Source organism: Oculina patagonica, chromosome 4 (assembly GCF_052425735.1).
Source record: "Oculina patagonica isolate OP01 chromosome 4, crgOcupat, whole genome shotgun sequence".
Taxonomy (NCBI): Eukaryota; Metazoa; Cnidaria; class Anthozoa; order Scleractinia; family Oculinidae; genus Oculina; species Oculina patagonica.
The window spans coordinates 33,040,342-33,067,777 of record NC_135761.1 but is presented as its reverse complement, the minus strand read 5'-3'; the positions used below and the strand labels follow the sequence as shown (position 1 = coordinate 33,067,777).

Sequence of the window (27,436 nt, the reverse complement as noted above, 5' to 3'; positions counted from 1 at the left end):
CTTATAGCCGAGTATTTTCGCCCAACAAAATCTTATGACCACCATTTTACTGGAACTTACAGTTAAAACAAGAGAAATGAAAATACTTAATGTTGTTTATTATGGCGTACGATCCCCGCCAAAATTCATTGTTTGGATTTTAACCTCATCATTTAAATTTTCAACTTCAACAATTGAATTTTATATATCAATTCAAAATTTTACACCCTTCTTTCAGATTTCAAATTATTGGAGATGTGTTGTACACTTATCTTTCCTTTTTCTAACTCAACGTTTGTACTTGACCTTGCTCGCTGTACATTTTTAACTCACGTAGAAATTTTCAACTCGACTTTTTAATTTTTGTTTACGCTTCAGTGATCATTTGTCGAGACAATAAGCCTTTGTCGGGGAGGGAGGGGAGAGGGATAGGCCTCCTCCCCAGGCTCTTTCGGCTAGATTCCTGCCAGGACGGTGATTATAGTAGAATGTTGCTTCGATTGGAGTATTTTAATCGTAATCTTATAAATTTTGGGGAATTGCCATAATCGCCCTAGCATGTTTATCGAGTGCACAGCAATCGAGCGTTCCTACATACAGGACAGACCGTTCATTCACTGGTCGATCGCAAAGGTCGGCCCCTGCCACCATCAGCCACTCCACCCTCTACCACTGCTCGGCCCCTGCCACCATCAACCACTCCACCCCCTACCACTGCACGGCCCCTGCCACTCCACCCTCTACCACTGCTCGGCCCCTGCCACCATCAGCCACTCCGCCACCTACCACTGCTCGGCCCCTGCCACCATCAGCCACTCCGCCACCTACCACTGCTCGGCCCCTGCCACCATCAGCCACTCCACCCTCTACCACTGCTTGGCCATCAGTGGTTTCCTCTCCATCCAAACCCACCCTACCATAGACGTCAGCAAATTGAAAATCATCAATTGATGGGTCATTTTCAATGGTGGCATCGTATTCCATCGTGTTGTTGTTGCGAAGATAGACAGGCATCTTGAAATAACACAACTTTAATCCACTAAAGACACTAAACTTGTCTTGTTTTTTAACATCATGGCTCAACATGGCCGGAAAACTACTCGACTAGAAACCTTACACCTCACCGCATGCACATCCAATCTTTTGACATATGTCACTCAAATAACACAACGTCACGGTCACGCTTAAGTCACGCTTTCCTCCTGAACATTCCCCCTCCCCGCACTGAGGGGACCGCAGTGTGTATAACACGAAAAAATGTAACAATAAATGTTTTCAACTGAAAGTTTCCTAATGTTCTACGAGAGTGGTACCAATTTATGAATTGGTCGCACCACAGTCTTCTCTCCGCACTGAACCTTTGCGACTCGAGAATGTCCATCTCTCCCTGGATAGGTTTCAATGATACGGCTCAATGGCCACTTCCCCCGTGGCAGCTTTGGATCCAGAACCAGCACAACGTCTCCTTCCTTAAGGTCCTTGACAACTTCGGTCCACTTTGGACGAGTGTTTAACATGGGTAAGTACTCCTTTAACCACCTGGACCACACTCGAGAGATCAGCTCTTGAACCTTGCGCCACCTCTTCCGTGGGTTGAATCTCGTAGTATCGACACTCTCTGGCGCGAACTGTCCACCCATCTGCCCGTACAAGAAGTGATTGGGTGTCAACGGCACATCATCTTTAACATTTGCTGACTGATAGGTGAGTGGCCTAGAGTTAAGCAAACTCTCGGCACCTGTGACGACTGTGATTAGTTCCTCATCTGTGACATCACTGCTACTCAGCACAGCATAAATCGCCTTCTTGGCTGCCTTCACCATAATCTCATGGGCCCCACCAAAATGAGGACCTCCTGGGGGGTTAAACTTCCACTTTATCCCCGTCTGTGCAGTCGTTCGCTGAATCTTGTCCTTGTCTAATTGACCCACAAGTTCCTTAAGTTCATTTACTGCTCCAACAAAGTTAGTGCCATTATCACTAACCATTTCCTTGGGAACTCCTCTCCTACTGGTGAATCTGGTAAATGCATTTAGAAAACTATCTGTGTCGAGCCCCCACGCCACTTCGAGATGAACAGCACGAGTTGAAAAGCATGTAAATACACACAACCACCTCTTTAACCGATGACGCCCACGCCCTTGTATAGTGGTGAACGGGCCTGCGTAATCCACCGCTGTCTGGTCAAATGCCCAAAATGTGAAGCGCAGCCTTACTTGTGGCAATGGACCCATTATCTGTGTGGCTGGTTTGTTCCTTCGTCTCTTGCACTCGTTGCATTCATTCTCCCACGCTCTTATTTCCTCTCGGGCTGCGACAATCCAGAATCTTCCACTAATCTGTGATAACACAAAATTTGTCCCAGCACTGTGGTTAGACAACTCATGGTAATACTTGACTATCAGCTTTGTCACCCACTGACCCCTTGCTAGTATTACAGGAAACCGGACATCGTAAGGAAGACATTCAGCAAATTGAAGTCGACCCCCACACCGCATTACACCTTGATCATCCAACCAGGGACATAACTTGCCCAGTGAACTCTTCTTAGGAATTTCCTTTCCCCTCAGCAATGCCTCATATTCTTCAGGAAATGCCTCCAACTGTGCTCGACTAATGATTTCCTCCTCGGCATCTTCAATTTCTTCTGGCAACAGTTCCTGCCCATTCACCCTGTCCTTTGGGTTACGCATATTGTAGACGACTCGCCACACCCTGGCTTGTAGCCGTACCAACCGTATCCAGCTTGAAAAACGGGTGGTTTCAAGCCTCCAATCCTCACACTTCCCTTTTTTCTCTTCTCTATTCGTCAGACTCTGTACACGACTGGTAAGAACACGTGCAACATCTTCTACCTCTTCCTTGCGATTTGACGTCTTCATTTCTGGCAACGAAGTGGGACGACTCCTAAGATCCATCTTAGGCCAACTTTGCTTATCCTTTGACAGTAACCACTCTGGTCCATGCCACCAAAGTGAGTTCTCCATTAGTTCCTCTGGTGTTGCCCCTCTTGTACATAGATCAGCTGGGTTTTCTCCTGTGGCTACATGTTGCCACTGCGATGGCTCGGTCAACATCTGTATCTCCCCGATGCGATTGGCAATGAAAGGACGAAAGTTCCGCCCATGACCCCTAATCCACCACAACACGTCCATACTGTCAGAGTAAAATGTTACAGTTTGCATGGGAAGTCCAAGTACATGCGCTAAACGTTGTGTCAAGCGCAAACCAAGTACAGCTCCCATAAGTTCCAGGCGAGGCACAGTCACTGGCTTTAATGGTGCTACCTTGCACTTTGAAGCAATTAACCGACTTGTAGTGGTAGCATCATTGTATACACACTGTAAGTATACAACAGTCCCATAAGCTTGTAATGAAGCATCGACAAATGTAACAACTCTCTTAGCAACTACTTCCTTTGCTTCACGAAGACACCTAGGCACCTTCACATTACCCAGGCTCTTAAGCTGCTCATACCAGCTCCCAATTCTACTCGCGATTTCGTCATGTATGACATCATCCCAGTCATATCCCCGCGACCACAGTTCCTGAAGCAGAATCTTAGCTTTGACGACAAAAGGGCTGACAAACCCAAGTGGGTCAAATATCGTAGCCACCTTCCTCAGTACATCTCGCTTTGTCGGCTGAATCTCCGTAGGTACCTCTGCAGTCGAAATAGTAAATGTGTCCTCTGTACTATTCCAGGCAATACCAAGTGTCTTAACAACAGGTTCTTGCCCCTCAGTGATCTGCAACTCAGTCGCTCTGTCAGCTTCAGGCGTGGCTGCAACAACCTCTGGAGAATTGGATATCCACTTCCTTGCCTGCATGCCTGCTGTTCCCCACAGACTGTCCAGCTCTTTGTACAACTGAATACCCTCCTGTACAGTTTCCACACTATCAATCGAGTCATCCATGTAAGTTGATTTGAGTACAGTTTCAGCGGCCATTGGATACACATCCTGGTGCCTTCTAGCATTCTCTTGAGCGACAAACTGCGCCTCCATTGGTGCAGAGTTCTTACCAAATACTACTCTACTGAACTCATAGACATCAGGTTCACGACTGGAATCGAGGTCTCTCCATAATATTCGAAAATAAGGACGATCTCCCTCTTCGATCTCCACTTGCAAATACATTTCCTTAATGTCACAGGCTAAAGCTACACGGTTCCTCCTGAACCGAATAAGCACATCAAACAAATCCTTCTGCAACTTAGGACCTGCACAAATGACATCATTCAACGAAACCCCATCTGTTTTCGCAGAACAGTCAAACACAATGCGTACTTTAGTGGTAGTTTTGTCCATGCGGACGACTGGAAAGTGAGGCAAGTACCAAACTTCCGGTGGCGATGGTTCATCTGGTTTAACTCTTCTCAAGTACCCCTTCTCAACATAACCCTTAATAACTTGAGAGTACTCTGTCCCAAGAGCACAGTCCTTCTTCAATTTATTTTCTGTGTTGCACAACCGAGATAATGCTGTCTGACAATTATCAGGTAACCGAGGTTTATCCTCCTTCCACGGTACACCCACTTTGTATCCTTTCCCAGTGTAACAAATTGATCCCTTAAGTTTCTCCAACACTTCATTCTCCTCTTCAGTAAGAATCACAGTGTCATGCCCCTCGATGCTACAGTTTTCTATCTCCCAAAATCCCTTTAAAGTACGATCAATGTCACAACAAACACCATCAACGCTGGCATTGGGCTCCCGGGCAAACAAAGTGCGACTGACATGTGCCCTTGCTCCTGTCCACTGCTTTCCTTCTGGTGATCCAATGCATGTCCAACCCAAAGGTCCAAGGCGAGCAACTGGGCCTCCTTCCTCACCACGTATATCGGCTCTAGAATAATGCAGCTCTGCATTGTCCACGCCTATTAACAAATCCACAAGTCCATCTTGAGCAGGCTCAGCAAAGTCACATTCCTTAAGATGAGCCCATCTGCCCTTACTTTGTTTCCAGTTCTCTACCTTGTAGTTTCCAGTTCCCCTTTTAGGGCAAGTCTTTACTTTAATATCCTTACTTAACTCCCCATCAAGGCTCTCAATTGTCACATCTAATGGCATTGATTGAAATGTTTCCACTTCATTGTTCAAAACATTAACTGTAACTGTCTGGTATCTCTCCTTGAGACCAAGAACTCCTGCGACTTCTTCGTTAAGAAAAGTCTCGTTAGAACCATCATCCAAAATAGCATTCACCTTTACTTTGCGATCATTTGCCTTCAACCACACTGGCACTGTACGAAGGGAAAGGGCCTCGATTGCTGTCTCCTGCTTGGCGGTCGATGTGTGTGTATGAGTAGGTGCCCCCTCCCGTGAAGTCACCACTCTCCCATCCTTTGTATTATCCTGTGCGAAGCCATGCAACAAGTAGTGGTGATTCCGCGTGCAACCGTTAATGTTACATGGTCGAGTCTTGGTACAAGCTCTTCCTTCATGATCACTTGCCAGGCAACGAAAACAAAGCCGTTTTTCCTTTGCGATATTCCAACGCTCTTTCACTTCCAGATTCTGAAAGCGTCTGCAGCTCCACACTCCATGGTATCCTTTACAGTATGCACATGGTGGCTTGCTTCTCAGAAAGGGTGTTTCTTTACCAAAGTTACCATTTTCACCGAAAAAACTCCTGCTTCCACGACCTCTATCACCATGCTTACCACCATCCGCAGCACCTCCAACAGGCTCAGCCTCAATGCCATGTGCCATTTCCACTGCCTCGACTCGGACCCTCACTTCCTCCTTCAACCAATCCCTCAAGGTTAACACCGACTTGTCTTTCTTATGTTCTCTCAACCAGCGACTGTAACTTTCAACCTGACTGTCGGCCAACTTCTTAACTAACAAACTGTGCAGTGTACCATCACCAAGCTCTCCACCACGCCCTTCTGCCTGCAACTTAACAACTGCTATTCGAACAAGATCAGCAAACCGCTCAAAAGATTGGACATCAGCACTCTTCAATGGGGGCATCTTTTCGATCTGGTCCATGTATGCCTGTAGCTTTCTTCGCTCTCCACCAAACTTCGACTGAAGAATATCTTTAGCTTCATTATACTCGGGTTCTGAAACCCCTAGACCCCTAATGGCCTCAAGGGCAGTTCCTGTAAGACTCTGTCTCAATCTTGCCATTTTAATAGTTGACGGCTCCCCTCCCTGGTCGACAAGACTCAAAAACATCTCCCAGAAATCTTCGAATTTACTTTTCTCACCATTAAACACTGGAACTTTTAAAGGCTTAAGTCGCTGACTACAGTTACCTGAGTTTTGAGAACCTGACAAGTGGCTGTAAGCAGGCGAATGTCCTGACGGAGGAGGTAAATTCATCAAAGGAGTTTGCGGCAATGCCTCTTTACTTGCGTCCACGTGTTTCTTCTCCAGGATTTCCTTCGCCACACGTTCGGCCTTTTCGATGGCATTGTTTATTTCGTTCTCCACAGCTTCTATTTCTTCCGCGACCGACTTTTTGTTGTCGTTGTCGCCCAAGTGTAAATAAGCCTTCTGTAGCTCGTCCATGACAGCAAGGCATGCTTCTAGTACCTTCCATAAAGTGTCAATTTCGTTTTGAATCAACTCGGGATCTTCGCCACTCGCGCAAAGCCTTTCCACATTGTGTCGCGTTTTCGTAAGTGTAGTCTTTCTGTTCCTCTTTTCCCGTTTAAGTTCTATAATTCGCTCTTCATTATCGTCAACTTCTACTGACTCTCCTGGGGGCGGCATTATCGTGCGACGTAAAACAAAACCCTTAACACACGCTCTACAACCTCGAAGACCTTCTTGTTGATTTGATTTCCTTACGAACGACTCCGACGAATAATTGTACGTCAAGATAATAAACAACCACAAAACCGTGAAACGAAAATACATGCGAAGCGATAAGAATAACAAACGTTGACCTCAACTTTCCTGAACTTTTACCACCGAAAACAGTCCAAATCCTGTACGAAGTTCCACAAGCGAACGCGAAATCCAAAATGGCAAATCGAGACGATGCGATGCGATGCGATGCGAATAAATCAACCTTGAGCTCCCCTTGAGCAAGACAATTCCTCGAATTTCCACTAGCTCATGTCTCCCTTCGTGGTCGCCAAAAAATGTTGCGAAGATAGACAGGCATCTTGAAATAACACAACTTTAATCCACTAAAGACACTAAACTTGTCTTGTTTTTTAACATCATGGCTCAACATGGCCGGAAAAACTACTCGACAAGAAACCTTACACCTCACCGCATGCACATCCAATCTTTTGACATATGTCACTCAAATAACACAACGTCACGGTCACGCTTAAGTCACGCTTTCCTCCTGAACAGTTGTCATCAATTTCCATTGGCTGTACACTATTACCACCACTGGCTGAATTCATGTCTTGATCACCTTGAGAAACCGAATCACTCCCAACATCATGTTCTGAAGAAACAGTTAAAATAAATTATTATAAAGTAATCTTTAAAATATTTCCATTTAAAGAATCTAATAATATAGGCAAATAATTTGTATTGTACCAGGCAAGCAACAGGTTTATTTTACATACTTATTTGGAGTATGAATAAAAATTAATTCATTAATACAGCTTTCAAAAGAGTGTCATAAAACCAAAAACAGATCTAGTAGCAAATACATACAATTAATGGCACTAAACCCAGTGAGTTTTCTTAACCAATCAGAGTGATGTTCAAAATGTTTGATGAAAGACACATTGGAGTTGATTACCTATTAAAAACCATAAATAGGTTCCTATAGGAACCTGTAAGATCCTCTAAATGGGATCTGGAAAGGATCCTTTAATGAAGATACTCTTTAGTACTGGAATCTCCTATAATTTATATAGGATCCTGTAAAAATTCAATGGCCTGGGATACTATTCGAGATGATACAGAATTCTATTCTTCAAGGCCCTGATATGATCAAGCTAAGATCTAGGAAACAAAGAAAACTGATCCTAATTATTATTATTGTTATTATTATTATTATTATTTTTTTTTTTTGGGGGGGGGGGGGGCAAAGGATCTCTGTTAGGACTTGAAACAACAGGGACCAGAGGATTCTAATGCATACTCTTTCACAATGCTTCCAAGGGAACAGTAAATTGAAAGCTTAGTAATAGGGTTTTCTTTGCATTAATGCTAACATGACCTGAAGTCATTTGTAGTCATGCATGGATTATTCAAACTCCATTTTCAAAATTTCTTAAGGGTAGTTTATTGCATGGAGCATTTTCAATTCACACAAACTTATAAGCAAAGTAAATACATTTGCAATGATGTGCACATGATATTGATCGCCCCAAAGAGATAGCAATATACATAATATACAACTTGTATTATGATTATTCAGTTAAGTCTTACTTTTGACGAACTTTTTAAACATGCTGGCACAAAGACGCCCTGCCTTAGAGGCCTTCTCCTTTTTATCGCCGACAAATTTAAGGCCCACCCCTGGTGTGCCATACGTATATAGGGAGCGGCCTCTTTTATGATTTGCCATGCAAAGGACAACCACATGCCAGCCATGTTGGAAATTAAGAACATTTGCCTGCATATAATTAGAGACAAAATAAGCAGTCAATAATGACACAAATAATTAATGATAACTATAATTATGATTCACAATAATTTGTGATTAGAAATGGTAATAGAACTGAGTGGAGTCCAATACGAGTGATTAACAAAATCGGACAAACACGTAACAAGAGTCCAATCTGTTTAACCACAAATTACAGGCAGAATTGGATGAGACAAAGTCCTGTTAACAATTAATTAGTACTATAACAAAATTTGAGAATTATTAGGTTTTGGTGATTCAAAACATAACAATTGCTGGAATTTGTCTTTATGACGATTAATGCACGGGCAAAGATTGGCACGTACAAATGATGAGTACTGTACAACAACAAGCATGACATAAAATGTCCAATTTATGCTCTAATCAGGCCTGCTGGTAAAAAAATCAGATTCAACAATTTTCTCATAGTTTTATATAATATTATTATAACAGGTACAGGAAGCTTGAAAAATACTGCAATATATATATGCTTCAATCACAACAACAAAAAACAAAACTTTCTAAACTCTAAACCTATGTGAATAACATTATATAAATAGACAATTTATCAATAAAAAATAATAATAACAAAACTAAAACTGAAATGTACTTTTCAATGTTTTAATACCTTTTAGCAAAATGTGTTGTTTCAGAAAATATCCATACTCCCCCAACAGAAGGTCTTTTGGTTTGTACCCCCACCCCCCTCTGAAAATTCCAGTTTAGCTTCATACGTGACCCTCTGTGGGGTGGGTATGGATATTTTCTGGAGCCACACAATGATAATAATTATTGTTTTGTTTACATTCACATCAAAGACCCGGCAGGTATAAAGTGTTCTTTGGTAAGTTAATTAAGTAATTAAAAAATCACCCGGTACTGCAGCATCTTTCGTTGGTTTGTTGGATTTGTCTTCTTTTTGGTTTTTAATTTTGCCCAATCAAAAGCTCTTATTTTGATTTGAGCACCACATCCTTTGCACTGCTTGGTGGCATTGGGATTATATGCCTCACATGAATCACATTTCTGAAATAAAATAATCAGAGAAAATAAAAGGAAGTTATAAATTATTCACTGTAAATCAAACTAATTAGGCTTTTAACATGCATATATTTGTCTTAATGGTGATAGCTGATCAATTACCAAAATAAAATACACACCGTGTAAGCCATATCCATAAAGTGCATGCCTATTAATTGTATTTTACATTTACATGAGACCTGGTTGCAATGGAAATGCATATAAAAAATGAAAGACAAAGCCTGTTGAAAATGTTATTAACAATAGTTATTGAAAAGGCATTTGTTAATAATAATTAGTGAATAATTATTAGTTTTATTTAATTATAAAAAATATATTTCTTATGAATAAGTGCCTTTTCCAAGAAGTATTGCATTCTTGTTGTTGTACACAACACCCTTTAATAACTGCCCAATAACTGGTAGAGGAATACTGCCTGTCTGGGGATTTCTGAAGGAGGAGATTATTTTATATTTACTTCAATCAATTTAACTATTTTCATTGAATGAATAAGTTGGTTAAATAACCCATGTCATGTTAATTTGCATTAAAACATAATGTGTGGTTCCGGAAAATTTCCATACCCACCTGAAGAGGGATATTGGAATTTCCACAGGAGGTGGGGGTAGAAACCAAAACTCCTCAGGGGGAGTATGGATATTTTCTGGAACAATAAAGCAATGCAAACTACATCAAACCTTCTGGTTTAGTTTCTTGGAACTTTGCCTTCCTTGAACATTGTGCTCTGAAAAGTTAACATACATTTAAGGCATAATTTAAACATACATTTCAATTATATAATAGCTAGAAAAACTGCCCCTAATATACTGAGACGAATGTAACAAGAGAACAATTTAGGAAAATATACATTATTTTTTACATTATTTTTGTCAAGTATTGTTTACTTAAGCTATAGTTCCCTCCAATGCATCTTCTCACTGAGATTGCATTTTGAGTACCTTATGCATTGTTTCGTGAAGACTTTGTAATTAAAAATGCAAAAGAAAGGCACTGAGTTTCACAAAGGTTATTGCATCTCTCACATAATTTACCATCCAGGATTATAGAGAGAATTAATAATCTGCAAGACCTGGTTTTGCCTTTTTTAAGTACTGTTCTTTGTGAGTTCTCTGATTGCAGTTTTATTTGCCTCAAAATGTAAAAACTGCAAATGTAAAACTAAGCTATAGTCTATCGGTTTATAGCCTGTTGCGTTGTTGAGTTTAGCAGTTTGTTTGTACACTTTAATTTGGCATTTTGGATATTGAATAAATACATTGCATTAGAATGCTAGAGCATGAGCACAGTGTTCAGATGAGCATGGCAATATCCTCACAATTTGAATTGCATGACAAACTTTAATTTAATTGTGAGCATGGAGTTAGAATTCAGGTGTTCCAGACATGCAGCCAGGTTTCAAGAGCAAGCATCCCAGCAATCTTATACATAGCATCAGCAACACTGTCAAGAAAGGTTTTTATTATTATGGTTGGCACTGCATGCGGGAGAAATAAAGCAAATCATGCACTCTGATTGACTATACCCGCATGCATGGTCAAGATGAAGCGATCTTGCCCGCTCTGGATTACCTGTTACCCACGTTCCCAGAATCAACAGAAAAGCCATATGATAAATCCTTTATTGACCAAGCTTGTTTGGTCAAGATGGCAGAATATTGGCCTCATTCTTTTTTGGGTGTTTATGGACCGAGGCAGGCCGGAAAGAAATTGGCCAATATCCCGCCATCTTGACAGAACAAGCTTGGCCAATAATCCATATACATTACAGTAGTGAGTATAGCATATATGTAAAGGACCTACAAGATCTACTGCATACCTCGTGATTTTGAAAAACAAAATTAACTGGTTTCATACCCCCTACATAGCAACCAAGGCATGGTTGAAACTCGATAAAAATTCAGTAAATAGATGGTTGAAATATTGGCAAACACCTAAAATAGTCGATAGTTGGAAATGCAATTGTTCACCAATATATGACCGTTAACAGTCAGTGAATTATGCACCAACAAAAATCTTGTCAGTGCTGCCTTCATAGAATTGTGTTAATGGTCAATGCAGTCGATACAATTAAAATGGAAAATGAATGCAGCTTGCGGAATTAGTCTGCTGCTCGCATGATGGCTCGTATAGCAATAATTTTATTTATAGTTAAAGTCAATGTATCTATATAGACTAATTGTCGACCGATATATCAGTCATATATTGGCTAACTATAGGACTTGTGTAGGTCTATCTGTAAATGGACAAACAAGCTCTATCAACCGAAAATACAAGGATCACTGCATGCATGGGCAATAAAAATAGCACATGGTGAAATATCTTAATTCAACTTCAGTTTTTATGACCTACTATGCTGTACTAATATGCCATGCAGAAACGCTACAAGGTTAAACATTATCGGTTTATACACTGAGAAGAGGTCTGTAAAAAGATACAGGTAAAAAAAAAGGATTTGCAGCTTAAATGCAGGACTTAACACTAAAGAGCCTCATTTTCTACATTTATAATAAAACACATCACAAATGAGGCTTATATACTGGTCTACCACGTGAACTGTTAAACTAAAACTGTGTAAAAAAAACTGCTCAAAATTTCCGTTTTTAATAGCATAAGCTAAAATACGTAAATACATTACAAGATTAAAATATAAAAAGCACAAATAACCCATGCAGACTAGCAGATTTCAGAATGCATTCTAAGACCAGCAGGAAGCGATGTCTACACACAGATTTCGGAATGCATTCTAAAAATGCATTATGATTGAACTTTAGAGTAATCAGTGCACGCCATTTAGAACCCGCTATGACTGCATACAGTATTGCAATTTATGCATGGCTGCATTGTTTTAAATATTTATAACCCGTAATTTGCATCTGAAAAGCTAATAATATCGCACTTCATATGAATATTCAAAACAATTAATTTGCATTCTACATTGTTAACTTCTTACCTTCTGAATTTGATGCCATGATATCAAAAAAGAAAATTGATGGAACAGGAAAAAAATGAAACGGATAGCTCGATCGTGTTCAGCGTGTTGGATCGCTCGCGGTATGTAAATTCATGCGCGGCTGCTCAGATTTAAAGTCCAGGACATCACGGTCATTTGAAAATTAAGGATTATAGTCCATTTGGACGCATGTCACAATTAAGGATTATCGTGAATTTGACCAGGAGATCGTGTTGCAACGAAATAAAACAAGATCGGTCGACCGATCGGTTGAGTCGCGGGAAACCTGGGTATTACAATTCGATTGTGTCGCGGGAGCACTGGGTATTATTTACATCGATCGATCGAGTCGCTTATGCGCAAACTGAAACACTAAAATATACTGATCTTTTTGGGGGTTTACTTCTAAATCGAAGCAATTTCAGTTTGTCTCGAATGGACTTTACATGTGTCTGAGTTTGTCTCGAAACGACTTTACTTGTGTCTCGAATCGACCTCGACTTGTCTCGAAACGACTTGTCTCGAAAAGACTTTGTCTCGAAACGACCGTAAACCATGTGAAATCTGAAAGAAGGGTGTAAAATTTTGAATCGATATATAAAATTCAATTGTTGAAGTTGAAAATTTAAATGATGAAGTTAAAATCCAAACAATGAATTTTGGCGGGGATCGTACGCCATAGTTTATTGACTTTAACAGTATTAAAGATATAAGAAACATTTAGTTTAAACGCAAAGTTTTATATATATATGCCTGTATATGCCAGCATTTTGTTGAAATTAGACAAAGAAAACCAAGCATACTCATTTGAAACAAACCTTTCTAAGCGTGGAAAGTGGAAATTGACTTTAGAAGACAAGGAAAACACCAAAAAAGCTTGAGAATCTTTGAAAAACACTCGATAAACAAAGTTCGTGGCGATACGAAGCATGCTTGAGGACTTGGTAACCGAGCTACAAACTCAGTGTCACTGGTAACTACACATCTGCCAGGTTACTCAGCAGCTAAGTTCGAAGCATGAACGATGGAATGTTCAGCTCAAGTGGATTTACGTATTTTTTAGCAGGAAATGTTAGCTTTTTACGCGGAGATTGTGCCAAGGAGTATGAACAACATTCAAACATTCAAATTTTGTAAGAAAAAGCTGTCCTTAAAGTGTCTATCCAGCCTACAGGTTTTTTTGTGGTTTTCGTATCTCTTTAATGCATAAACAAGTATTCTAAAAGAAATTTTTGGATTCCTCCACTTTTTCGCTGTAAAATCGAGCTTTAAAGTTCCCGCTTCGGCCACGCCCAAAGAAGTTGACCGCGTGATCGAGGATTGGTGATGAGTGACGTCATATCAGGAACCGCTCGAAGCGTTTGCAGTTGTTTATTTGCTTGACAACCATTACATAAAGTTTGTTTTTTCCCAAGAATTCTTCGAGTTTGGATGGACTGATACTCACAAGACAGCGATTTCTTATCTGAAGAAGACGTGACTAGCTGTTCATCTGATTCGAACGAAGAGATCGAGTCCGGAGAACTCGAATCGTTCGCTTGCACTGCAGTAGAAGATAAGAGTAACAAAGAAGAAGGCGCTTACTCTCAAGAACCTCTAACGGACGATGCATGGATAGAAGAATATAATCGAGAGAAGCAACTTATTGAAGAGAGGGAACGAAAATTACAAAACCAGCTTAACAGAGTGGAATTAGACACATACCGGTATATAGATACTTTTTCCTAACACTCACTCCGCGCGTTAAATTTGCATTTTGTACGCAAATTCACTCCAGAAAGCTTTGAATGGAAACTTGACGCGTCGCGAAACCTACAACGACGGACGGAAATCGATCTGCATTCTCAGGCTGTACACCTTTTAATTTTCATTACAGATGTGAAACGAAAATGAAAACAATATAACGAATAGACTGTAAGCACTATTATTCCCGAAAATTGCCCTTGACACGCACACAACGCATTGACTTGAAAGTGGTATGCTTGTTTGTTTTGAATCGAAACTTGTCGCGCCGGTAGATTTGCGTATGTTGCAAATAAATGTGCCCTTAGTTGATATGCAAAAGATTGATATTAATAAACCTGTTTATTACTTTTATTAGTCCCTTCTATAACAGCTTATTAAAATACGAGCTACTTTAGTCCTTCTTGTTACAGCCTAATAAAAATACAAGCGACTTTTCACGCGTTTAGAAATGCCGACAACACGCGCTTACGATAAGTGCGACTGATTGTCTCAAAAAAGATTAACCTATCGATTTTAACTTTTATAACTTAGAAAAACTTTTCTTTTCATTGTGACAATGCTTACTTTAGGCTGTGAAAGCTTTGATAAACTTATCATTGTACGCACTTTAAACAAACAATAGCGCTTGCAGAGACCGATCGATAAAATTATAACTTTACATGTATGGGAGTTGAAACCCTGAACAGCTACGTACGAGCGCAGTGACTTCGATTATAAAGATCACATTTTAATAAGACTTTATGAACAAGAACTACAAGAAACAGAAATAGAAAATCAAGCGATATTCGAGGGAGAAATAATTCGCTTTACCTTGACTGGTCGACAAATCGAACGTCGCTTCAGCTACATGTTATCTTTGCTTGGCGACGCTTGCTCGCTTATTATTTCTACACGATGGTTGACAATAGGCAATAAAAATCTCTTGGGAAGTTGGCGACGTTTACTTGTAGTTTTTTAGGCGTCTAGCGAGACGCATGTCTTGTCGTTCGAGAACAGACACTCAATCAAATGAATAATGAGTAATGAATACCCGATGACGACTTCGACTGGACAAAGTTAAGTATTCCGGTGAAATCTTGGCACAGGAACAATGCCAATATCATCTTAGATCAGCGACCGTTGGCATTGAAGATTTTCAAAGGAATGTCTTCTTGTAATATCCCTGGGAGCGAAGTAGCAAGCACAGACGGCAGACGAAGCACTCAGATTCCACTTTGCACGTTTTAACTTGACGAAGTCCATCTTCTTTTTTCCTTCTAGCATTCTAGCCCTTGCTTCTGTTCTCATATCACGCCAAAATGCAGCGCAGTACCCTTTTCTTCGTTTGGAGTATTCAAGCATACCGCAACAACGCATCTATCTGGTATATTTCTACCGTCAGTATCTCCTCGCTATTACAGAAGAAATGCTGACTTCAAATGGCGGCAAGATTTCGCGGTTCCTGACCTGACGTCACAGCCGGTCTGGAACCCAGACTCTTTCTGGTCTTGACTCCCGGTCAACTTCTTTGGGCGTGGCCGAAACGGGAACTTTAAAGCTCGATTTTGCAGCGAAAAAGTGGCGGAATCCAAAAATTTCTTTTAGAAAACTTGTTTATGCATTATAGAGATACGAAAACCACAAAAAACCTGTAGGCTGGATAGACACTTTAAATTGATCACTACATCTTTTCAACTCTCCAACTCATGGTGCGTCTTATGACCGAGTGTTTTTGGAGAATTTTCAGTTTGTAAACTTAGCATAACAATGTTGCCTAGTTTGGGGTGCGTCTTATAACCGAGTGCGCCTTATAACCGAATAACTACGGTACTTGGGATTTAGTTTTGATGTTCAATAACTTTTTCTAAATCTTTGCCCTTCTTCTTGTACATCTGTTACTCTTCCTGTTCTTTCAACGTTTATAAAATGAACTAATTCATGACCAATGCCAGCAGGATCCCAAAGAGATTCGCAGTCCAAACCTTGGCATTGGTAATAATAGAAATTAAAGAGTAAATCCAAGGATGGACATCTTCTGGCTAATATGACATAAAAATTGTACTAAAAACGTGTCAGTTGTACGACTTTCATCAGTTTACAGCGCATGGATTAAATGCAATGGTTCTTAAATACATTTTGATGCAAAATCCTTCGGTGATTACATAAGTTTACAGCATCAAATATAAAACTGTTAAAAAATTAATATGAATGCTTCCCTAATTACAAAATAGTGTTACATACTAAAAGAAATGTTTGTGAAACAAAACAAAAAAACAGTCTAATTACATTTAAAAACACAAAATATTTACATCGTAAACCATTGAGATCAATAATGAGGTACAGTGTGTAATACTAACAAACGCAATGAATTGTGACAGAAAAATAAGGTCGAAACACCAAAGATTTTCATATGTTTAATTAAATCATAAAGCACAATGCAGTCGGAAAAGCAAAATGAAAATCAAGAATTAATGGTGGAAAAATCAACTCAGGCGTAACAAACTCCTTGCTGCAGGCCCCTGAATAAACTCGGCCAAAAACAAGTCATAACAAATTCCCTGACTGGGGCCCTTAAATAATAATAAGAAATTTCCAGACCGGAGCCTTTGAATGCTGAAAAGCAAGAGAAATAACAGGATCCCACAACGGGATTTTTGAACGCCCAAATTCATTTTAACCCCACATAATGAGGTATGATGTAAATTTAGGTCTCCATTGTAATGGATTCGGTTTTTTGAATGGAATTCCTGCCTTTTGTTAAGACCGTAGGGCGGCAAAGTAAACAACTGCACACTCTAGTAAGCTTCCTTAGTAATAAAAAATAACTTAGTCGTGCTCGAATTCCAAAATGTTCACCCTTTCTTCAAGTCCCTGGATGTAAATTTGTTGTTGCTCTATTTGACCCATTGTATAGTTAGACTGAATTGAGAGGTTTGTAACTGCTGTGTACAAGGTGGTTATTTCTTCATCCTTTTGCTGCAATAAGCTTTTAACCTCCTCGATATCCTTTGTTAAGGTGGCATTGTCGGCTAAGATTTTCCAACTTTGGTCTGGGTATCTATCAAGATTGACTGCATTTTTTTTTTAAATTTAATTTTGCAACACAAAGAACACTACTTACAACACAAATACATACACTACTTACAATGTTACTTACAATACATTACTTATTACATTGTTTCTTCACTACTTTTATGAACATTTCTTTTTAAATAGTAATATCACGATATCACGCATTACAATGCCTACTATAACAAATAACATTCTTACAAAGGTTAAGGTTACAGTGTGCTTACAAAATTCAGTTTTTACTAATATAATTAGATCTTAATACTAACTGTATATATTTTTAATTGTCTATTATTTATTCTTCTAGTAGTACTATATAAATATTATGCTTAATACCCCATACAGTTTTAATTATCTAAAAGCTCACAGATGCTCGAATGCCGGACGGTTCCGTAGACAATTTGTTTTTTAGCACGATTTTGAATGCTAGTAAGCTAAAGGATTCACTTTCTTTGGCTGCTGTGTAGATGTAGTATCCAGCTACAATCAGGCAAAAATTGAGCACGTGGAAAGATCGTTCCTCGGGGTGATATGCATATATTTTATCTTTGTTGGTCAGAGCCACCTTGGGTGAGTTGCAAGAGTTCCACCAAGAGGTAAAGAGGTTCCAGAAAATTTGGACATGCTGCAAGCAAATGCTGTAGCGTTTGTCTTGTTTCACACAATTGACATTCATCATCGTCAGTAATTTTAGCTCTAAAAAGTTTATCACGAGTGTAAAGGATATGGTGGTTTATTTTGAATTGAAACATCGAAAGTTTTATATTTTTTGTGACTTTAAATGGAAGTAGATATACCGCAGAGATGTTCTGATTACTAAAACCGGCCTTGATTAGACGATATTCTGCTGTAGGTTTTTGGAACGCTTTGGAGACGTAAAATAAACGTGCTTGTTGGCAAGTCCAGAATGAACTGTTGATTATTGGTTGTGTTGACTGCTCCGTACAAACCAATTCATTTTCTGGATCGCTGATAAACGCTTCCTCATAGAATTTTGCTAAAGTCTCTTGTGCAGGATTTTTGCTCATTAGCTTGTGGAGTAAGGAGAGTTGTGGCTGTAACAAGGCCTCTTCGTCCTTTGTCTTTTTGGCGTTTTGTTTACAGTAGCATATTGTAAAACTTCTGATTTCCATTTTTAACATGTCCCAATAGGCTAGAGCCTTTTATCCTCCAAATAGCTGTATTTTTCTTTGAACTCGGGAATTTTTTTATTCAACTCCTCCACAAAACAATGATCATTAAGAAGTGAGTTGTTGAATTTGAAAAAGCCGGGTCCTCTTTTAATGAAATCATTTGACTGGATGGTAAAAGAAACGGCAGAATGAAAACAGACCGGAGATCTTACACCTGTGGAAGCAAATGTTTTGACACCAACCAGTAATCAAGTCTACACTGAATTGCTGATGAGCTGCGATGCCAGGTGAATAGCAATTCAAATTTCTCCAAGACGACAAATAAAAAAATTGAAATTTAAATAAATAAATTACTTGTTTCTTTTCCTCCGTGGGTCGGCCACCCCTTTTGTCTTCGGGTGTTAAACAACAATTCAAGTCACCTCCTGTTATAATATTTTCATCATCATATTTCCGTAGGCGTAACTTTAAAGTTTCAAAAAATTCTAATTGCATTTCGGGTCGTTTGGAGCGTAAACATTGATAAAAATAAATCTGGATTCGTCGATTTTAGCGCGCAAAATAATTAGTCTACCTTTCTGATCAATTTCATAATTTTCTACCTCAACATCGAGGGATGGATTGAACAAGACAAGAATACCGCTACTGTGTTTGGTTCCATGGGAATACACCACCTTACCGCCCCATTCGGCGGACCATATTCTTTGTATATCTGGCGAACTATAAACTTCTTGGAGGAAGACTTCTTGAAACTTTCGCCCATGTATCCATCGAAAAACTTGCCTCCTTTTGTGAGGATTGTTTAATCCTCTGACATTTAACGCGATGCAGGATAAACTTAATGCCATGAGCAAAGAAAAGCGAAAATATATAAGCTTGTATACATACCTGCACTTCTACTTTGTGCTGATGAGCGAACGACCTTTCTCAAGAAAGTAGGGTCCAAGCGTGGACGAGCCGCTTTTCTTCTGTTCTGGTTCTCCTTAGGTTGTTTGAGATACTCGTCCAGTACTTTGAGCCAGTATGCACTAAGCTGGCTATCTTTAACATCTTGCCAAAACACTCCGCCTTGGGATCAAAATGTGCGGTTAATCGCATTTCGAACCGCCTTTGTCTGGCCCATCTCTTCGCAAGTCACAAAACACCGCCGAAGAATCGAAATTATTCTTGATGTCTTAGTATTGTAGCTTCCCTTTGCGCCTTAGTACGCCTAGTACGACAGTATTCTTGATGTCTTAGTATTGTAGCTTCCCTTTGCGCGTTATAATGCTTAGTACGCCTAGTACGGCAGTGTTCTTGATATTCTTAGTATTGTAGCTCCCCCTTACGCCTTAGTACGCTTAGTACTCCTAGTACGGCAGTATTCTTGATGTCTTAGTATTGTAGCTTCCCTTTGTGCGTTATAATGCTTAGTACGGCAGTATTCTTGATATTCTTAGTATTGTAGCTTCCCCTTACGCCTTAGTACACCATATTTGCTATCACTTTGTAATGGGTACTGTAATCATTTTCCCCTCAAGTCCTTTAAATAAATTAATCAAAGAAATTGGTAATTTTCTTGACCAAGGAACTCATAGTACTTTAATCAGGCGTACTAAAGGAAAATTAAGAAAAATCATTCCCGTTTTGGGCCGGGTATAGTCTGCGGGGGCACAGAACATAGGAACGATAAACGTGCAGGAGTGATTTTTCAAGTGATGGAGTGAGTATAAGTGAGCCTAGGTGATTATGCTGTTGGGGTGATTCATGTCATGGCTTTAGTTATTTTTGTGTTTTGTGTGCTATTAGTATAAACAGTGATTTAGTTGTACACAAACAGGTAAACACAAACAATATTGTCCCACGTTTCGGCAACATCATGACGCCATTACCAAGGGTAGATTGAGAAAAGTTAATTAAATTCGAGGTTCAAAGAGTTATTAATTTACATAATGGTGGTGGCTATAAATACTTTAGCACGGATTGAATCCGTTTGCACGTTCAAACTTGGTGTTAATTGCTTGATGTAAAGCATCTTGTTGACAACACAATCAATTTTTTTTTAGTACAGTCAACTCCCGATAACTCAAACCCTCGAGGGAAATTGAAAATGGTTTGAGTTATCAGGAGTTTGAGTTAGAGCTTTGCGATGCCTTGAAAGTGTCAGCTGGAATTAATTTATTTTGGGCAAGGGCCTTGGCTTTTAAGCAGACAACAGTGGTGGATACCGCAACTCCTTCTAGTCTTCTTAACGTAATCCAGGCAGCAAGGTTACCTCTTAAGAGTGTTGGCGAGATATAATCTAAAAGACAAGTTCAAAATCCAATTAAGTTTAAAGTGCAGCTATTCACATGGAAAGTTATTCATTGGAAGTTGTTGTTTTGTAATTGAGAATTGTAATATTTACCATATGGTGTAGATAAATTCCTGGTGGGACAATGATTGTCCAAAATATAAAGTAAGTATTGATATAGTGAGCTTGGTTTACTTCTGCACAATTTTATCCTTTTTCATACCCATCTCTTTCTCAATTTCCTGATATTGCCAGACTTTGTTTCTGCCTGTTGTGGTAGTTCATTTTTCACGTCCCAAAGAGGCGATTTCTGTTTGTACAGTTTAATTTCTATATTTCTTCAAAGAGAGAATAAGTACTGCTGGTACATCAAGTACAAGTGCTTTCTGCCTACCATTCGTGCATGAAATTGTATGTTTTCAGCTATGCAGACAATAATTTCATTCAGTTTCTCCAGGATGCTGTTTAGTTTTGTTTCTTGCAAGTCTCTGGATTTCAGTAGGTCGTCCATTTTAGCGAAGACGGTATCCAGCTTTATCCAAGTCGAATCTGCATTGGCATCTGTACTGGTCATTCTTAAGGTTTGATACCTTGTTCTAAAATTCATGTAGAACGTCTACCAAGCTTAGGCAGTTGACATTAATCAAAAATGCGAAAATTGATAAACTTTAAAGTGGAGAGCTTGAACTCTTGCTTCATACCCCCATGGCGTCATAATGTGACTCCCCTCAATGCACAAACTCTAGTGTGTCAATGCACAGACTCTATCCGTTCAAAAGTACTTGTTTAATCCATTACCTTTGTCACTCAGCTATTAATTTTGGAATCTTGTTGATGAAAACCGTTGGTGACTTGTACTCTACAATCGTTTGCAGTCCACCTGCCTTGAGAAACTACCTTCAACGTAACAAAACCAGGGAAAAACTAGTTTCATGTTAACTAAATGGCTGTATTGAGCGTTGAAATCTTATACTGTGTTGTGTTCACTTTTATACATACTCTGTTAAAGGGACTGTGTCAGGGCTAAGTTAGTTTTATGTTATTAGTTTTTCTTGCCAAATATTTGCTGAAACTTAATGTTTGCAAAGAAATTAATTCTTTTATCCTTAATGACACCTTGAGGCATCAGTACCTTCTTTTGCATTTAGTAAGTTATTTAAATATCGCTCTACTGTTTTGAGAGATTATTTTATATATTAACACAAATTAAGCTTGAGTTCAGTTACCAAATAATTTTTTTTACCACGTTTTACCCAGTTGTCGACGTCCTTCAGATCAGCTGTTGCTTTGTCGGGGAACATTACCTTGCAATCCCCGTTCATCATCGATTTGTTGAAATGTCATTGTTTGGTAATCTTGCCAATGCGGTGTGTAGGGATAATTCCTCTTATTGGAGCGAAGAGGCTCATTTTTAGTTTTCGGCACTACCAATCAGGCATGGAACCTAAACGAGAAATACATTACACAGTGAAGAGAGAGAGATGAGATGTTCTTATGCTGTGAATACACATGTTTACTGTACCTTTTGCTTGTGTGTTTTCCGATTATATCTCAGAAGATTCATAAAATCATGGCAGAACAGCTGTACTTCATGTTTCTCGACGCTGTTCTTTTCAATTTGAAAAACGACAGGAATAATGAACAATAAAATGTTTCAAGTTGCAAAATAGTGAGAACATCAAGAACAGAACAAAGCCATGAACCCGAGTTGAAAAAAAGAAAAAAAAAACTCTATATATATGTTTGCACTCTATTTCTTTGCTTGGCTTTCCTTTCTATTCTGGGCATTCCCACTACAAACTAAAAGCTCTGAACGGATTGTTATTCAACAAGCTAGCTACATGTGGCATAGCAAAACAGTTTTCGTGGAAAGGAAACGGAAAATTGTTCTGGGCTTTATTTGGTAGCTATGCAGGGGCAGCTGTCTACTAGCTCTTCCAGAAGTGCCATATAAGGAGCCTTCTTCCTCACCGACGGTACTGAAACATCAAGCTCCAAACTTTGGCACAGCTGCTGCAGCATTCCCAACTTTGTTTTCTAGAACTCCGCTCTATTAGTGACTAACATGTCTCGTACTGGTCCACAATTATTGGGTTTCGGTTATGCAGAGCGGAGATCACATCTTCTCTTGCCTGAGAGAAATGTATTTGATCCTCTGCTGCCAAAACATCTTCTGGTGTCACCTCAAATTGCTGATGACGCCACTTTGCTGCAAGTAAGATGACACTTGCTGAGGAATCAGACATTCAGAGACAGCAAACAACCCTGGCACGTTGCATTTGTTTTGCCACTACATCTGCCTCCACCTTTCTACCAGTTGAGTCACCTATGTTGAATTTCGCATCTAGATAGCTCTTTTGTTTTTCGTTAAACCTGTAGGCTTTCTTTACTTCTTTCGGGGCCAAGCCCTCTTGGAAAGTTTCACCTTGGATTGAGATGTTGGCTGAGCTTGAGACTTGCAAAGAAGGAAGAATGGCTACACCTTCCTGAAAGCAGACAGCATACTGTTACTTGGCCAGGTCTATAAGAGTGTGCCTCACTTCTTCCTTGTCTTCCTTTGTCACATAGCAGTAGGCGCTGTAGTAGCTGTTATGACTGTCACTGAAGTTAACTTTGATGCCGAAATGTTCTTCTAAATGCTTTCTACCCTGAAACCATCTATACCTCTTGGCCAGTTTGATAGCCATATGATAATGGTACTGGTTTAATTCCTCACCTTCCACATCGGTGTTGTGATGTCCCTCAATACATACAGCCCACTGTACAACTCTAACGCTAAAATTCTGCCGAGATTGTATAACTGATTGTATAACTGCGCTTTTGTTGGAAACTTTACAAGGTCAGCGCAAATATACGTTATAAGGTACACAATCCTTTGCCTCCCGGCTTGTAAGCTCTCCATTCTCAGATGATACCGTAGCAGCAAAGCAGGGCTATGGCATTACAAAACAGAAGGCATGGGGCGTGATTGCTTAAAAAACAACGTTTGCTATCTGGCTATGCCGTAACAGTTTTGTAAGTTTTTTTTCTTCCTTCATTGTGTTTTTTGTTATTTATTTTGTGCTTTTTCGCTTTTTGACCCCCCTTTGTGTTCTAATTTCACAATCAAAGATAACACAGGGATAAGGTTTACATATTCCTTCCAGTTTCTTTAACATGTCAACTTTTTGCATTTTCTCGTTCAGATCAGAATCAGTCACAATTACATTTTCTCTTTGTTCTTTGGTTTCAAACCACTTGTACTTGGCTGTGGGTCAGGTCTCGTGTTTACACAGCTTGATTTCATTTTGCATAGTTTTGCGTTGTTCCTTTCATTTCTTCAGTGGTGGAACTTAGTAAGAGTGAAACAATTTTCTTTCATCTACTTTCCTTAATGCGTGGACGTCTGTTTTGAACTCATCGTCCGCGTAGATGTTAGCCTTTGCTACATATTTAAAGTCTCTCAGGCATGTGCCCTTTTCAATGTGAGCTTGGAGTTTTTTGGATGGCCCGTTCGGATCTCTCGATTCTCCATTTTATGGCTGGTATCTTGTCTTTAGCCGACTGGCATGGTCGTTGGTTAGTAGGGCCGCCTTTTTCAAACTTGAGTGGTTGTTTTCCTTTGTGGTTGCATGTATCAGTATGGAACCCTTTGAGGGTCTTCTGTTTTTCGTAGGACCGCGTGCGCAAGGGAAATCGCGACAGGCTTCTTTGGCCACTAACAAGTTCGCCTTCTGAGTCAAGGAGGGAGATGTCTGAGTGCTTTTCAGTTCCATCTTCTCCATCATAGTTGTTTTCCCTCATGGTTTCGTCAAGGTTGCTTTCTTTAAATGTTTCGTCAGGTTATTTTCAATCATTGTAAAAATAAAGCATGACTGCAGTTTCGGAACTATAGTGTTTCTCTTTAGTTACTACTATAGTGTGTTTTTGATTGAGTAGTGATTGAGCGCAATCTGTGGCAAACATAATTTTTTGCTTTTATACGGAAGTTTAGGATTGAAAATGCTTTTTTTTCTATTGGATGTTAAAAACAGCCAATAGCTTGGTGGAAGTTCAAATCTTCCAATTGATCATTCTCGTTTTCCGCTCGCACGTAATTTCTGTTACCTAGTAGGACATTCCCTGGTTTTAAATCGTGGTGAACCACGTTTCTTGAATGCAAGAAGTCAAGTCTCTCGGCGATATCAATTTATACCTGATATCAATTGATACCTGAACATCAAGACTAAATGGCAAGAAATCAAAACACTTGTATTCCATCGCTATAGCCACTGGCTTGAGACAAACTCTGCCACAAAATAATAAAAATGTTGGAGACTTGGACCAGCCAACAATGCACTACATTGTTTTTTATTTATCATCACAACAATCTACAATCATGGAAAGTAACGTGATCTCCATATGATTTTTACGACTGCTACGATTGATGAGATAGAACTACAGCGATTCTTGCAACGACCACTAAATAGTTGTTTTCATCTCACCACTACGATCACTCAACTCTTTCTTTCAGTGAACCTAGCCATCGCAGCCATCAAAATAATCACATGGAAATCAGGTCCAGGAACCAAAACATAACAATTAAATTCATAATATGAAAATTCTGCCTTCAAACAGAACAACTTATTTGATAGCAAGTACTTACCTAGGAACATTAGCTCTTGACTATCGAAAGCTAAATCCAAGCCGTTACATTGTACCAGAAGCATTTTCGTAGGATTTTGATTTTGCATTTAAGCCCTACATTTTCATTGAAAAAAGCTGTTAATTAACGAAATTTGCATTGTTGCGAACTATTTTGCGGAATGGTTGTTTCCTTTTGTTTTGTCTTTATCATCCAAAAGCCTTAATTTTTCCGCAACGAAAAATGTGACTAGGAACACACTTGATTTTAGGGGTTGAAGTTTCACTGAAATAGCGGGCATTCAATCCTAACATTCTGTGATATCAAAATTAACTGTACCGTCTGTTCAACCTTCAAATTTTAAGTGAAACGGCATACTGATTATTATACAGATAAAAATGAAAACAATAATAATTGCTTCCGTCTGGATTTGAACCAACAACCAAGGCATACACAACTTCTGTAGAAGTGCTCTCTGCCAACTTAACTATCAATTTGTTCGTTTTAGCCAGTCATACAGAGATAATACCCCGTTTGATGGCTTGTGGTACTCTTTGTGGTTGTGGAAATACGATCTTATCATGTTGGAAAGGATAGCGATAACCTGTGGGGGTGGGGAAATTTGACCACTTGGCTTTAGAGACTCCCTGAGCAACCATAGCAGATGCTCGCAAGCGGTTGGCAATAAGCAAGTGGATATATAATAAATGCCCCCTGATGGCAGTTCAGACAGTGGACATGGAGGCAAATGAGACAAAGGCTGTGTGGACGACATTGTTGTTGAATTTTTACGAAATAACATGAGAAACTAACATGCTAATTATGCTTGAATTTTGAATCGGACGAATATAACGTAGATAGGGTTATGTAATCCTTTAGGGTATTATGTTAAATTCGCTGGAAAACAATATATGAGATGCTAGTTGATACATCCTTCATGTTGCCATAGGTCTATAGGAATCTTCCACCACCACTTGACTAACTGTGGGCTGTGTTGAACACCAACTTCTCATACGAAAGGTTTCTCTGGTCTGAAAGGGTTTCATTAACCAGTTGGTGAGTCTGTAGACCGAATCACCAAGAATAAAGGGTGGTACCACAACAAAAGCTCTAGAGTCATCCACTCTATTTTCTCTTCGTGAATTAGTAGTTATTCTTATAGGAAGTTTGGATTTGTAGTGCCTTTCATTTTCTTGAATTTCTCTTTTGCTTTAAACCAGTTACTTTCTGTGTGCTGGGTATGGATATGGTCACTGGATCAAGGAAATTGACCAAGTAATTCATCGTTTGGTGGTTAAGACCCAAGACCCTTTGCATTCACCTGCAGTTACTGAAGGTGATAGTATATCACTCCGGGGACTTTCATCGTGGCAGGATTCTTCCATGAGGGGCTCATCTTAAGGCTTTAAAATGATTTTCCCAGACATCCAAGGATTAAATTAGATCCTATGGGAAATAAAGTTATTCTACAATTAGTATTATAAAATGATTGTAAAATATCATCTTTTTGGTTCCTAACATACACCTAGTTGTAACTCACAGTACCGAAGCTGTGGTGTTTAGTTTCACAAGGTATAATTTTGTTAGCCATGGAAGCTTAAGAGGGACTGGGTGCAATAGAAAATGTGATATTTGTATTATGTGAAAGGTAAAATGTATATGTCAGATGAAATAATAGAACATACCATACTTCCTATCCAATCCCTCAGTTTTTTTTTCGGATAAGAAACTAAGAAATTAAATCCTTTAGGTCTCTGTAATACTAGTAATACTACTGTCTGTACAACAACGACAAGCAAAAATCAAACTTGAGTGATACTGTTTCAGTGAAAAAAATTTAACTTTTCATAGTACAGGAGAAAACAGTACTATAACAACACTTAAATTAAGGAAGATGTGTTTAAATGACCTCTCTTGTTTAAGATCCATGCGTATATAACCAGCGCGCATGTATGTGAAAATCTATTCCTCATCTGCTTTGCACACAGGAATTATGTCCTCTTGGACTTGGTTTCTGGAGCCATTGTCCCAGTTCAGCGGGATTTTTAGGGATTAAAGCCCTGTTAAAGTCTTACGGTATTAATAGGTAGCTTATTATGTAAATTATGGAAAATT

General features: G+C 39.3%; 1 protein-coding gene across 1 annotated transcript; it reads right to left on the bottom strand.

Annotated features, from left to right (window-relative positions):
- Positions 1-1,277: 1,277 nt before the first annotated feature.
- Positions 1,278-6,704, bottom strand: LOC144648346 (uncharacterized). Its single transcript, XM_078507936.1, has one exon. It carries the CDS (start codon positions 6,702-6,704, stop codon positions 1,278-1,280), a length of 5,427 nt encoding a protein of 1,808 aa, XP_078364062.1.
- Positions 6,705-27,436: the final 20,732 nt, after the last annotated feature.